General features: G+C 43.3%; 1 protein-coding gene across 2 annotated transcripts; it reads right to left on the minus strand.

The window, feature by feature from the left end:
* Nucleotides 1-987: 987 nt before the first annotated feature.
* ZSCAN9 (zinc finger and SCAN domain containing 9) lies at nucleotides 988-11,474 on the minus strand. 2 transcript variants are annotated; one of them, XM_033417057.2, is made up of 6 exons: nucleotides 11,339-11,474; nucleotides 9,221-9,710; nucleotides 8,891-9,038; nucleotides 6,121-6,219; nucleotides 4,267-4,930; nucleotides 988-1,080 (listed from the first exon to the last, which is right to left on the minus strand). In XM_033417057.2, the coding sequence occupies exons 2-5, from the start codon at nucleotides 9,635-9,637 to the stop codon at nucleotides 4,314-4,316; spliced, it is 1,281 nt and encodes a 426-aa protein (XP_033272948.1). In that variant the 5' UTR covers nucleotides 9,638-9,710; nucleotides 11,339-11,474; the 3' UTR covers nucleotides 988-1,080; nucleotides 4,267-4,313. The 2 variants fall into 2 exon arrangements, with proteins under 2 accessions (XP_033272948.1, XP_033272949.1); XM_033417058.2 differs by lacking the exon at nucleotides 988-1,080 and having other exon boundaries at nucleotides 4,175-4,930; nucleotides 6,133-6,219.
* Nucleotides 11,475-14,453: the final 2,979 nt, after the last annotated feature.

The raw sequence follows: 14,453 nt of genomic DNA on the forward strand, positions 1-14,453 counted from the left end.
AGTGTTAGGCTTGCTATCTATAAGAAATGGGGTGGGAAAAAAAGAAAAAAAGTAAAAAAAAGATCAGGGCCTTATATCCTGGACCCATGCAACAAGACATGTAGGAGCACAAAAGGCCCAAGGAGGACTGTCACGCCTAAGGGTTTTGAGAATTGGAGAAGAATAACAATTACAAGGACTTTTAAATAGTATGGGTATTTGGGGGGTGGGGAGGTGGGCGGGCATCGATGCATTGGAGAAACACAATGAAATTCTGAAGGCAAAATGTGAAAGGCATTGGGCCTCCTTAGAATCATATAAAATCCTTTGTTTCTGGCCCAGGAACTCGTATTTTATGCCAGATTCCATGAAACAATCACAGGCTAAGTTAATTAGCTTGTTACTAGAGTAAAATGAAATCCCAGACCCTTAAAATCTGAGAAAATATGTCCAACAGTCTTTGTTGATGTCCTTTTGCACGTATTTGTTCTTGGGTCAAAGACTCTGGTTATGCATACACACCTATGTCATGATTTGGAGCATTACTTATGAATTTTCCTTAGACATATATTCCCTTTCAGTATTATAGTGATAAAGCTTTGCATGCATAATGATTTTTTAATAATTCAAATTCCCTCAAGATATATACATATATTGGTATAGGAGGCCAGCACTCACTCTAGACACATTTTAACTCTTGCACTGCTTTTACCTCTTGAGGAACAGTCACCTGCTGCCAGACAAAATTAAAGGTATTATGGCTAATTTGTAGACTCCTTAAAAATATTTCAGTTTATTAACTCCTCCCCATGGTCACTTTTAAAGACCCCCTTGAAACTAAAAGATTCACTTCTCTGCTGAAACACAGAGAAATTTAGGGACTGCTCAAGTTCCCCATCTAATTACTAGCAATTTTAGCACTAGAAGCTTTGTTACCCAGAGCTTCAGTTATCCAGTAAGATTTCTACCCACCTATATTGTTTCTCATGAACAGTACCCCTCACCTACATTATTCATCAGCTGTTGTACAGGTAACAGTGGTGACTCTCCTGGCTTGGGTAGTCCACAGTCCCATGAATAAGACTGGAATTTCAGTCAGACCTAAGGAAACAGATTCAGGAAAGTAAATAACAGAAGTGGAGGAAGTTGGAAAGTGGCAAATGACATCAAGCACTTGGTTAGGTACTGCCACTGTGAAAGGCTACAGCATGAGCTGTGATGAAAGCCAGCCTTTGATGTGATCTCAAAGAGAAGTCTAGTATATTCCTTCTCTCTCCATTTCTCTACCTTGCTCCCAAGGGGATTGGGCAAACCTGGAAACACTGCCTCAGATACCTGCATTTTCTCTACGAGTCAAAGAAAGTTTCCTAAGGGTGAACAGAATGTAGAAGACATCTAGGATTTCCCAAATTGTGGGTTGAGTTCTGAGTTAACTTCTTGCTATATGAGCTTCAGAGAATCTCCTGGTTACAGCCTTCATCTAGCTCATCTGATACTAATACCTTTCTGTTCAACAATTAGTTCTATACCTTGAAAGTGCCCCCAAAGCATTGGCCTCTGATGCATTGGGTATCATCTTGTTAAATATTCAAGGGTAGGATGACCAGCAACTGGTCCGAGTGTGAGGATGTCATCCAGAATGTGAAGAGGAGGTAGTGACTGTGCTGGAGGATCTGGAGAGAGAACTTGGTGAACCAGGAGAGCAGATGAAAAGGTTGATGTGGGACTCTGTGTGTGTGTGTGTGTGTGTGTGTGTTTGTGTGTGTGTGTGTGTTTGATACAAAACAAAAGTGGGTGAGTCAGGGCTCTTTCTGAATAGGCTCCACCACACCTATTTCTTGTCATTCCACCACCCCTCGAGCAGTGGTTCTTGACTTCATTTAGTTCTCCAACCCTTTTGAAAATATGATGGACATTATGGGTCCTCAGTGTATTAAAATTAATCACTACCATAGTAATGCCCTTTTGAATCTAAATGTTCTTAATTACTCATAGGTCCCAGCTGATCCTCTCGAGAAGGAAAGAAGGAGTTGTTATGTCTCCAAACAGATCAGGAACCCCTGAAATTTCACCTCTGGTCCCATAAGCCACATCCCCTTTAAGAGGCTAGTGAGGGGAAAGGCTGCCTCTGGGGGCTCACCTTTTCTAGAAAGCCTCAGCTGACTTCACAGGGAGGTGAGCCACTCTGCAGAAGTGAGAGTTTCAGGAAGTCAAATGGACAAGTATGAATTTTTGGTTTTTTAACACATGTTTTTTCTGGTTACACACATTTTTTTAAAAATTGATTGAATGCTAAATTTGTAATTACTCCTTAGTTTATAAGGACAGAGAGACCAGAATCACATGGTAAATAAAAGCATCTCCTGAACTGATTCTCTTTAAACTGTAATTTTTAAAAAATCTTGACTCCATTTTTGATGTTTGATCACTGACAGCTTTCAACCTCTATCTTCCCCTTCCCTTCTGCCCCACATCTGGGCAAGTTTATAAGAAATCCCAGTGCCTCCTCACTTGGCACCTGAAGGAAGTTCAAGCTATGCAAGCCCTTATCTATTTGTGCAATGAGAACTATTTCCTGGACCCATCCCCTAATCACAATAAAAACCAGGGCCACTAACTCTCACTCTCCTTATGCTACTCAAGCCAGTTCTGGACCAGCTTGGGTGCTGCCCTGCTATCTCCAGAGAGTTCCATGATGAGAGTAATAAATTTTTCATACATTCTTGTGTGTGTGCATGGCATCATCTCTAGTAACTGGGAAGCGGGGTCCATACCACCTCTGTAGGATCATCACATTCACAGTTCAAAGATAAGTAACACAGAATGTGAAAGGGCCATATAATCCCCCATCCACCCTAGTTACCATGTTGACAGTTTGTTGCATATTTGCCCTGCACAGTCAAATCTTGACGCATCCATAACCATTCTGTACCATTCTGGATAAGTTCCTATGCCCATCTTCAGTCCTTTTACCGACTGATGTCCACTGTCTGAACTTTTCCTTCCTTTCTTCATCCCACGTACATGTTCTCTGTCTTTCTGGCCCCTGGCACCACAGATTTCATCTTTCTCATGCCCTTCTCATATTATTCCCTCTTCATATACTTTTCAGATATACACAAACTTCCTACTCTTGCATTTCATTTGGAAGATTTTCTCCCTTACAACAGGTCCCTTCTTTTCACTGGATTATTGTTTCAGATGGAAAGGTCAGGACTGATAAACGGATAGCAGTTCCAAAGAAAATACAGTTATATGGGAAGGTATGTAGAACACTGAATGAGAGCATTCACCAGGATCCTAAGTGTGAAAAAAACAATGGACATGAGATTAGATCAGAACATCAGCAGACAACTCCAGACCTAAGCAAAGCGACAGAAGGGAAAAACTCAGGACATTTAATATGGTAGTTTTTAAAGCATCTTATGGATGATGACCCAATGCTCCGATGTCTTGTACTCAGAATACCGATGACTTTTTGTAACGCTGAAGATGTGACGGGAAAGCACTAAGGGAATTTCAGGTGACTAAGCTCAAATGAGGGAATCTGAGAATACCAGTATGAAGCATGACACTGTAAACAGATTGGAATTTGGAGTCAAAAGCCAAGGGTTTAACTAAGAAGACCCGATGTGAGATGTTAACACTAGAGGAAGCTGGGTGAACGGTATATAAGCACTCTATCTTTGCAACTTTGTTATAAGTCTAAAATTATTCCATAATTTAAAGTTACTAAAAATAAAAGTCCAGGGTTTAAGCCTTGGTGCTGAGGCTTGGGTTTTGTGAATCTTCAATTCCTCATCTGTAAAACAGGATAATGATAATACTCATTTCCCTGTGTGGTTGTTGTGAGGACCAACTGTGGTTAAGTAAGTGGAACCCAGCCAGTGCTGGTCACTATCCCAGGGGAGCATCACGCAGGTGTCAGAGGGAAGCAGTAGGCACAAAAGGTATTTACTATGCAGGTACTGGTCACGGGGAACACCAAAGACCCATTTACTGTAAAACATCAGCAGAGCTCTACGGGATCTTTAGGGGTTAAACACAGATACAGATCTTTCTGGCATGTTGGCTATAGCAGTGCCATTTATTACATTATTAGAAAAGTTTAGCAGCCATCTCAAAAAGAATAAATAAGAGAGATGGGGGTAGTAAGAACAGGAAAGCGCAAAGGAACCAAAGGGAAAGTAGCAGCTTCAAAAACCCAAACCTCCCTCTTTGAATGTCCCCAGACCAAAATACACTTAGTGGAGACAGGAAGAAAGGCGTTTTCTAGTCTCAACCTACCCCGCACGACTTGGCCAGTGATCTGGAAAACTTGCACACAGCTTGGATTAGACCAGCTCTGCCACCACGTGGATCTTCTGATGGCGGATGAGGTTGCAGTGGCGATTAAAGCTTTTCCCACATTTGTTGCAATGGTGAGGTCGCTCCCCTGTGTGGCTTCTCTGATGCTCGATGAGAAATGAACGCCGACCGTAGCTCTTGTTGCACTGGCTGCACTGATAGGGCTTTTCTCCCTTGTGGATTCTCTGATGCTGGATGAGACCGGCACTCTGACTGAAGGCCTTCCCACACTCCTTACAGTGGTACCGTTTCTGAATATTGTGGATTCCTCGGTGATTAAAAAGACCCGAACTCCGACTGAAGGTTTTCCCACACTCATTACATTCGTAGGGTCTTTCTCCAGTGTGAACTCTTTGATGTCGAACAAGACCTGAGCTCTGAGCAAAGCTCTTCCCACATTCTTCACATCTGTGTGGTCCGGTTCCTAAGGGGTTTCCCCAGTGCCTCTCTACCCCACCCTTGCAGTCACCAACTTCTCTGTGTCGCGGATCCTGCTGTGATATCTCCCAGGTCTGTCCGTAAGACATTTTCCCATGTGGTTCCACTCTCTTAGGACAGTCTTTCCTTAGCACCAACTCTCTGTTCTCAGTCTTGGTCATTCCATCTGAAACAAAAAAGACCAGGTAAATGTCACTTGTCCCCTGAGCCTAGTGACAGGAGGGTCACTATGTGCACAGAAATGCAAGGTGCTTCTATTCTGATGTCGCTCTACGTCATAGAGTAGGCAGGAGGTTAGAAGCAGAAGGGCCAGTGTGTTAACACCTTCTTCTAGGTAATGAGGGAGGTTTGCCCTCTTTGGAGAAATGCAGCTTGATCCACCCCAACATGGATGGGGCCTGGAGAGAATTTTTTTTATACTTCTTCACGGGAAGAGAAGGGTCAGGATCAGAGTGGCTTCTTTGGAGTCTTCCCTGAGAACTCCCTCCCCTCTGTGAGGCAGGGAGCCTCCAAGTGACCCTTTCCAAGGAAACTGACCTTATGTATACATTCATTCAGTCAGTCATTTATGGAACAAGCGCTGAGCTTCTCCTATTCTAGGTGCTTCAGGCAGTACTTTATGTTTCTAATCCATAACCATCCCAGGTACATCCCCAGCACAAAGCCTTTGCTCTAGCGCCTCTCTCTTTCTGGAAAGCTCGGACCTCAGATAACAGCAACCCTCACTCTCTCACTTCCTTCAAGTTTTTGCTCAATTCTCACCCTAATTCTTCTATTTAAAACTACAATCTGTGTGCCCCATCCATAGCAGTCATAACCCCCTTAGGCAGTTCTATTTGTGCTTCATTCCATAACACCACCTCCTAACATATCATCTCCTTATTTATATGCTTATTGTCTGTCTCCCCCTTGCTACAATCTCATCTCCGCGGAAACAGGATCTTTCTGGTTTATTCCCTGAGAAGCAAGCTTGGCACATAGTGGCTGATCAATAAATATTTGCTGAATGAATAAAAGAGAAAGGACTGAAATCAGTGCTACTACTATGGCCTCAATTGACTGGCCCAGGGACCAGCACTGAGGCAAAGGCTGCCTGTAGGACTGGTTCATGTTGGACAGTGTCCAACCAACCCAATTAGACCCTCTCTGCTTGGAAGAGTTGAAGGTGAGAATGGAGACAAACAGACCCAAACTGTCTAAACACTAGAGAGCAGCTGCTGTGGAATTCTTAGGGTTCCCAAGGTGTGATTCCCACCTTGCAACCCAGAAAAGCCCAAGGAAAATTGCCCCCAACCCCCTCCTTTAACCAACATCTGGCTTTTTCTCCCATATCTAACTGCACTGTCCCTCACACACCTGGATAGGTACCTCTTAGGACTCCTGTGGGGTGAGACCATGGTTCTTCTCCTCCTTTTAGCTGGGAGATGACAACAGGTTTGCAAAACAGAAATGTGCCTGCAGAGAAGAAATGGGCCACAAGTGAGATCAGTACTGCTGCCCAAACTTCACATTTATATCTGAAATGCACAAAGGAACTGGGTAGAATATAAAAACGAAGACATTTCTCACCTTTTAATAATTATCATTTATACAGCCTTCCATGACTTACAAAGCACTTTCACATACATTATCAAACTAATTCACCACAAACCCCCTGATGCTATTATCCCACTTCTTTAAAGAACTAGGAAAAAAAAAAGAACTAGGAAAAAAATAAAAGGCAGACAGACATATAGCTAGACAGACTCTATATTTAGAAAAAAGTCTGGAAAATGTACAGCAATTTGACAAGAGTGGTTACTCCTGGGGAGTTGGACTTAGAGGAGAACTTTTACTTTTTACCATGTAAACTTATGCATTATTTGTATTTTCTTTTACTATCACTAAGAATTCTAAACGAAATTCAAACTCGGTGATATAAAGTAACTTTAAATGTTGCTTGGCTAAAAAACCAAACAGCTGGAACTTCGATTTGGTCCTTTTAATCCCAAACACTATGTTGCTTTACAAAATAAGCTTGTCCTAAATGTATAACACACACCTGCATTGATAGTCCTATAGGGAGAATTCTCTGATCTGTAGATGCCCTCTGGATACTCTCCTGTAGCCACTGTAGATGCTTAATAAATATTTGTTGAATGAATGAATGACTAGATGGATGGATGGGGGAACAGACTTACTCAGATGTACCCTGGAGGAAGGGTTCTCAGCAGGGTTCTAGGTGCAGTTTGGAAAGTAGAAGAAAGGAGAAAATAAATGGAAAATGAAAAATCCAAGTTCATGGGGAGAGGAGGAAGAAAGTAGCAAAGAAACTGACTGGAAAGATGCTCATAAAGGGGGAAAATGAAACCAGAAAGAATTTTAATAAGATGAAGTCATGGGAGTCAGAGGAAGGTCTGCAGTGTGCACAGAATTTACTCATCAAATATAATTTTAATTTAAATCAAGAGATGTGTTCCAAAATCCAAGATAACTGTATGATTGGTAGGATAAATGAAATGAATAGAAGCAGGAGGCAGAGCAGCAAGAAAAGCTGTGACTTGGATACATATGGAGTAATGTGAAAATGAAAACAGGAAACCTCTGCTGTAGATGGGTTACCAGAAGGGTAACAAGTCAGAAAGAGGCTGTGATGTTATGTGTGGGAAATTAGACAGAATTTGGAGCCAAATTCTGCAGGGAGAGCTAGAATGGGAAGGCAGCTGACTCAGCCCCAAGTGCCCACTACTATACCCACTGGTGCCCAGTACTGACACCACTAAGGAGATTGCATACAAGGAAATGGCAAAGTCTATTCCACTGGATTTTCTCATCCAGTTTGCCACCTACTAAGCATATCTCATATCTTCTGACTGCAAATGTAAACCCAAATTGACAAGGGTGGCACTGGTAGTTTCTGATAAGAACAGTTACTATATATTAAGCATAATGCGTGCCAAGTGTTTTTCACAAATTGTTTGTATTCAACGCTCACAACAACCTTCTGAGGTACATTTTTGTTATAGACTGAACTGTGTTATCCCCACTGCGAATTCGTATGTTGAAGCCCTGTTTTTGTTTATTTATTTGTTTAATTTTGGCTGCATTGGGTGTTCGATGCTGCACCCGGGTTTCTCTAGTTGCGGCAAGCGGGGGCTACTCTTCGTTGCGGTGTGCGGGCTTCTCATTGCGGTGGCTTCTCTTGTTGCGGAGCACGGGCTCTAGGAGCGTGGGCTCAGTAGTTGTGGCTCGCGGGCTCTAGAGTGCAGGCTCAGTAGTTGTGGCACATGGGCTTAGTTGCTCCGCGGCATGTGGGATCTTCCCAGACCAGGGCTCGAACCCGTGTCTCCTGCACTGGCAGGCGGATTCTTAACCACTGCACCACCAGGGAAGCCCTGAAGCCCTGTTTTTGGAGATAAGGTCTTTAGGGAGATAATTAAGGTAATTAAAGGTGGGGCCATAATCCAATAGGACTGATGTTCTTAGAAGAAGAGGAAGAACTACCAGAGCGCTCTCTGACTCTGTCTCTCTCTCTCTCTCTCCACAGGCACATGCAGAGAGGAATGCCCATGTGAGGACACAGCAAGAAGGCCGCTCTCTACAATCCAGGAAGACAGGTCTCACCAGAAACCAACTCTGATGGCACTCTGCTCTTCAATTTCTAGCCTCCAGAACTATGAGAAAAAAAACTTCTGTTGTTTAAGCCACCCAGTCTGTGATATTCTGTTACAGCAGCCTGAGCAGACTAAGACAATACTATTATTAACCCCATTTTGCAGATGAAGAAACCTTGATCAATCGGTTAAGTAACCTGCCCAGGTACAAGCAGCTTCCAAGAGGCAAAGCCATGATATGAACCTGTCTGTCAAACCTTGAAGCCCATTCTCTAAAGTTGTGCTCCACAGTGATTCCTAAAAGTCTTCTTAATGTACCATGTGCCAGCAGACAAGAGAGCTTCCAGGATGGTACCCAGGGGAAGACTGCATGCAGAGGATCGGGACAAAGACAAGCACACTAGGCACTCGGAAGCACTGAACATTGCTGGTAAAGCGTCTTCTGACCCCCTGGTTTCCCAGCTCTGTTTTTTTGTTGGTTTGTACTTGACCAGGTGGGATATGTTCAACACCAGATAAATCCTGTCCCTCACCTGTCTTTCCGATACGGTGGGGCTCCTGAGCAGGGTCACATGTGAGCTGGGGCTCCTTAGGCTGGGACTGAAGGCCCAGTGACATCTGCTCTCCTAGAGACACTGTCTCTTTAGAGAGGACTTCTCGTCGGTGTCTGTAGGCTACCAACTAGAAATAAAGAGACAAGATGTGAATTCTGAAGAAATTGATTGTCTAAAGAAACATTTCCCAGAGAGAAGCAGAAAGCTGAGTCTCATTTAATCAGCAAAGTCAAGAGGATACAAAGCAGAGGACACAAAGGTCCTTGGTGACCTACATATACTCTTTCCCTAGCGAATCTCCCTTCCTACCTCATGTTGTGGTTCATCGAGCTCTCTCTCCAGATCCTCCAGCAGAATCACTGCCTCTTCCCCACTCTCTGGACAGTGCTCCTGCACCCAGCCCTGCACCTCCTTGGGCAGGATACACAGGAACTGCTCCAGCACCAGCAGGTCCAGAATTTGCTCCTTCGTGCTCACATGCGGCCTCAACCACTGGTAGCAAAGATCCCGGAGTCGGGTGAGAGCCTCCCTTGGTCCAGGGGTCTCCTGGTAGCAGAGCTGTCGAAAGCGCCTTCGGAAGATCTCCCTTGCCAGTGGATTATTGCGTTTCAGTCCGGATTCCTGCGTTTGGAGGTGACTTTCTGCCTCTGCTTTCACTGTCAGTTCTTCCCAAACATCACGAGCTTGAACATCCAGGGATATAACCTCCTTGGAGTCTGTATTCATTTTGATCTTGAACAGCTTAAAAGGCACCCTCTAGCTGGAGCTATGTTTTAGAAACACCTTTGGAAGTTCCCTCCTAAGCAGTAAAAATCACTGTTTAGGTAGAAAAATGGCAATAGTTAATGACAAAAAACTGATAATATAAGCAACTGTCATACACCTAAAGCTCTTCACTGAAAGTAAAGTGACTTGGTAACCAAAGATGAGAATAGTGGAAAATATAAGGTCATAATGTACAAAAAGCATAGGTTTTCAAGTTACCCAGACCTAGGTTTTATTCCAGTTCTAACTTTTACTAATTGTTTGACCTTGTGCCAATTTCTTATCTTGTTTCAATCTCAGTTTTTTAATGTGAAAAAGAAATAGCAATAATACCATACGGAGTTCATGGAGGAATTAAGGGCCATACAGATCACTCAGAATGGTTAAAAAGTTCAGACTCACTGTATAAAAATCAAATTAGAGAAAGAATAAATGGAAATATTGCTCTTGCCTTTAAAAATAATTTTTTAAAATTTATTTATTTGGCCGCGCCGGGTCTTATTTGCGGCACGGGGGATCATTTAGTTAGGGGGGCGGGATCTAGTTCCCTGACCAGGGATAGAACCCGGGCCCCTGGCATTGGGAGCGCGGAGTCTTACCCACTGGACCACCAGGGAAGTCCCTGTTGTTCTTGTCTTTGACTAAATGAACTAACTTTTATTGAAATCTTTACTTGAGTTTTTTAAATTAATCTTCAAAACAACCATTAAGGCTGGTTTCATTTTTACTAAATTTACAGAAAGGAAAGCTTAGGTCGACTGCAAGTCCTGTGAGCTTTCCACACTGCTCTGCTGCTTCCTAAGAGTAACAGCCAACACTGTACAACAGTCTACAACATGCTTTCAGATACAAGACCACATTTAATCCTCACAATTACCCTCTGAGGTTTGATTACAATCACTATTTCACCAGATAAGAAATGGGAGCCAGGGGAAGTTAAGTAAGTTTCTTAAGGTCAAATTCTTTGTGCGGACAGTTCTCAGAATCCACAGAAGCCCAAGAGAAAAGTGTGCTCATATCCAGGCAGTGCCTGAGACCCAGGAGGACTGAGTGTCTCCAAAATGTCAGGAGTGCAGACCAGAAGCTGAATTCCAGCTTGACAGGCCCTGTGGCAGACAGCTAGGGAATCGGAATCCGGGGCTTAGGGGTGGGAGGGGAAGAGCAGGGAGCCCTGATTATGTACTTTTAATTTCTAGGCTCCCCAGGGATTTGTACGCACTCCAAGGTTTGAGAATCAATGAACTAAGGGAAAGGGAATCGGAAAATGTCACATTCTGCACTTGACAAGCAGTCATTCAACGCCCTTTCATCTGCTTTTAGAACCAAAGAGTGAGAGTGTATAGACACTGGCTCTCCACGAGGAAGGCTGCAAAAAGTCTTTACAAATTTGTCCTTAACTTCCTTGTCCCCGAGGATATTTCCCCAGACTCCAGGCGTTTCCTGCCCTGAGTCCTAATCCTGCTGCCGTTATTCACCGCAGTGAACCTCCCCGAGACCTCTCCCGCGTAACGTCCCCCCAGCCCGGGTGACGGATCGGCTCCAGGATCGCGGGGCACGACCACTGCCCCCTCCCCCAACTCCGCCCTCCCCGGGGCCGAGGCTCACTTTCCACACCCCTTTCTCAGCCACACCCACCCAACCCCGGTTCCCGGGCCGACTCACCGGACCTGGAAAAGGTGAGGAGGTTGGGAGCTCCCGCCCCGACGCTGGGAGGACCGCGCCGGGAACAATGGCCCTGCGGGAAAGACGCCAGCCCGCCGCGGGGCCCACCGCGCACGGGCACTTCCGGCCGGTCTAGGATTCAGTGTCTCGTTTCCTACCTCCTACGCGTGCCTCACCTGGAACCAGCCGCCAATTTCCTGGGCGTCCGCTTCGATTTCAACTGTGAATCACATAATCAGAATTCGTTACGTGTGTGGACCCCAGATAGGTCTTATGAAGCACAAAACGTTAATTATTGAAAATGCTTATTTTTAACACATTTAAAAAATTAATACATTACCTATGACTTTTTAAAAGGCTTAGACAATGCCAAAATTAATAAAGTAAAAGGTGAAATCCCATCCTGTCCCTCCTAAGCCTCAGTTCCCTGAGATAACCGCTGTCACCGTTAGCTTGGAATTTGCATGTATAATTCTCATCTCTGTCTCTCTCTCACACACGTTAGATAGATAGATGGATAGACAGGAATTGAGCTATTTTACATTTAGCTTTTCCCCCATCACTTATTTTAACGTTTTCACGTCATGTATCCCAGACATCTTTATCAGTCAGGCAGGTCTAACTCATTTAGTGGCTGCATAATAATAGTACATCAAGTACATGCCTGGCAATTTATTTGACCAGGCCCTTACATATTGATAGAGGTCTTCTTTCCTTCCTACTTTTCTTCCCTCCTTCCTTCCTTTTTTTTGTTTGTTTGGTTTGGTTTTGGTTTTATATGTTTGTTTGTTTGCTACAAAGTTGTCTGGATTCTTAGTAGTAATATAAAATCAGTCCAAAACCTATTAAATTACCTTTATTAGTACCAAAGAGCATAATTATAAGTACTGTTTGTCATTCATTAATTTTATTATGCCAAAAAGAATGGTGGTAATTCATAGTAATTCATAGTAATTCAAAGTAATTCATAGTAATTCATAGTAATTCAAAGTAATTCATTGCTTTGTTTTAATGGAACCTCGTTGTTTATTTATTTTATCACAGTAATAAAAAAGCATCTTGTATGTTAATGGAGGTTCCATGATGCTTTTTTTTTTTTTTTTTTTTGCGGTATGCGGGCCTCTCACTGTTGTGGCCTCTCCCGTTGCGGAGCATAGGCTCCGGACGCGCAGGCTCAGCGGCCATGGCTCATGGGCCCAGCCGTTCCGCGGCATGTGGGATCTTCCCAGACCGGGGCACGAGCCCGTCTCCCCTGCATCTGCAGGCAGACCCTCAACCACTGCGCCACCAGGGAAGCCCCCCATGATGCATTTTAACTCCAAAACTGTAGCTGTGTAAATTTCTTTAGTTGTTTTACACAACCTAGCCATCTGAGGTCATTAAATAAGCTCAAGCTTCATCCTTTACTTTAGCTTCTTCCAAATATCCAATAACTGTGTATTAAGAGCACCAGCATGAAGAAAACTTGCCCCCAATCCTGATCACTTTCTCCAGCATACCTCACTTGCAAAGCCCTCAGTACAACTTTCCTAAAAACTAAAAAATGGGAGTAAATGCTCAACTTCTCTTGGGCTTTAAATGTGTTATTCTCTTCCATTTTTGATGCCTATCTGTGACAAGTAAACACAGTTTTCACGCTCTCAAATGTCTCACTAACAGTTAATTAGGCTCTTTAACTGGCTTATGTGTGCTTGTTAAGTAGGTCAACTATAGGACTCAGGCCAGTTAGACTCTAGGGTCAAGTGGACAGCACATTGGACTTCCTTGTGGTCCAGAGAAAGACTGGCTCCCACTTGTCTGTTTGGAGGAAGATTCCCCTATAGCAGTACCTTGATGAGTGTCTTGGTACAGAAGGGATTATTTTTAACTTAGAATTGGGGCTTTCTACTCAAAATATTTAAAATGCCATTAGCTCAGAGACAAGAAGAAATGCTGACTACATGGCTTACTACAAAGATCGAGGGTCACCTGAATCTGGAAACAGGCATATTGGGATACTGACTCTACTGTGTGTTATGTCGTAAGTTCAAGAAAAGAAGAAGGAGGAGGGGAAGGAGGAGGAAATGTTTTGGAGGATTGGTAACACAGAGATTGAGGGAACTAGCTGGTATGTGGTGAGATTCAAGTGTAAAACTATTTGTGTCCCATACAAATCTTCATTAACCCACCAGGTAAGAGGTTTCAGTAAGCAAGTGGGTACGCTGATCTGCCCTATGGATGTCAGCAACTGTTTTTTCAGCTCAGTGTTTGATCAAGGAACTTTTGAACATGGTGACCATGACTACCATGATAAAGGATGTGCATACACTCAAAAAAAGAAAAAAAGCCTTTCTTTCACTAAAGCTAATCAAGACAGCACCACTGTTGAACCACAACAAATCCGAAACCCTAGATATGGTGTAATATCCCAGTGGGAACAGCCAGTCACCTAATGGCAAGTTGATTACATTGGACTCTCTATGACAGAGAGAACAAAATCTTACTTCAAAGCAATAGACACTTGTGTTGGATTTGGGTTGGCTTTCTGTGCCTACCATGCTTCTGTCAGTACTGACTTGATGAAAGCTCTACGCACACCAGCCCCAAATTAGTTGGACATTAAAGTGAAATGATTTTTCTCTCAATCTCTATTATTAATTGGGTACTTGTGAATCCTTTCCTGTCCTTTAATGATGGCTTGACAGATCCCAAGCTTTCTGGTCAATTTTATGTATTAAAGGTCTCATCCAATTTGTTTCTAATTTAAAATTGTGTTATCTATTGAATAAGTTATAGAGCCACAGATTCAAAATACAAAAAGTACAAAAGGGAATACATTGAAACATCTCCCTTTGACTTTTCTCTTCTGTTGAGCTTGACAATGGTATTGCAGTTCTGTAGGAAAATATCCTTATTTTTAAGATTTTTTTTTTGGCTGCACTGTGTGGAATGTGGGGTCTTATTTCCCCAACCAGGGATTCAACCTGTGCCCCCTGCATTGAGAGCACAGAGTCTTAACCATTGGACCACCAGGGAAGTCCCAGAAAATGTCCTTATTTTTTAGAGATGGGAACTGAAGTGTTCAAGGGTGGTATATCATGATGTCTATAATTTGCTATCAAATACTTCAGCCAGA

Source organism: Orcinus orca, chromosome 10 (assembly GCF_937001465.1).
Source record: "Orcinus orca chromosome 10, mOrcOrc1.1, whole genome shotgun sequence".
Lineage (NCBI taxonomy): Eukaryota > Metazoa > Chordata > Mammalia > Artiodactyla > Delphinidae > Orcinus > Orcinus orca.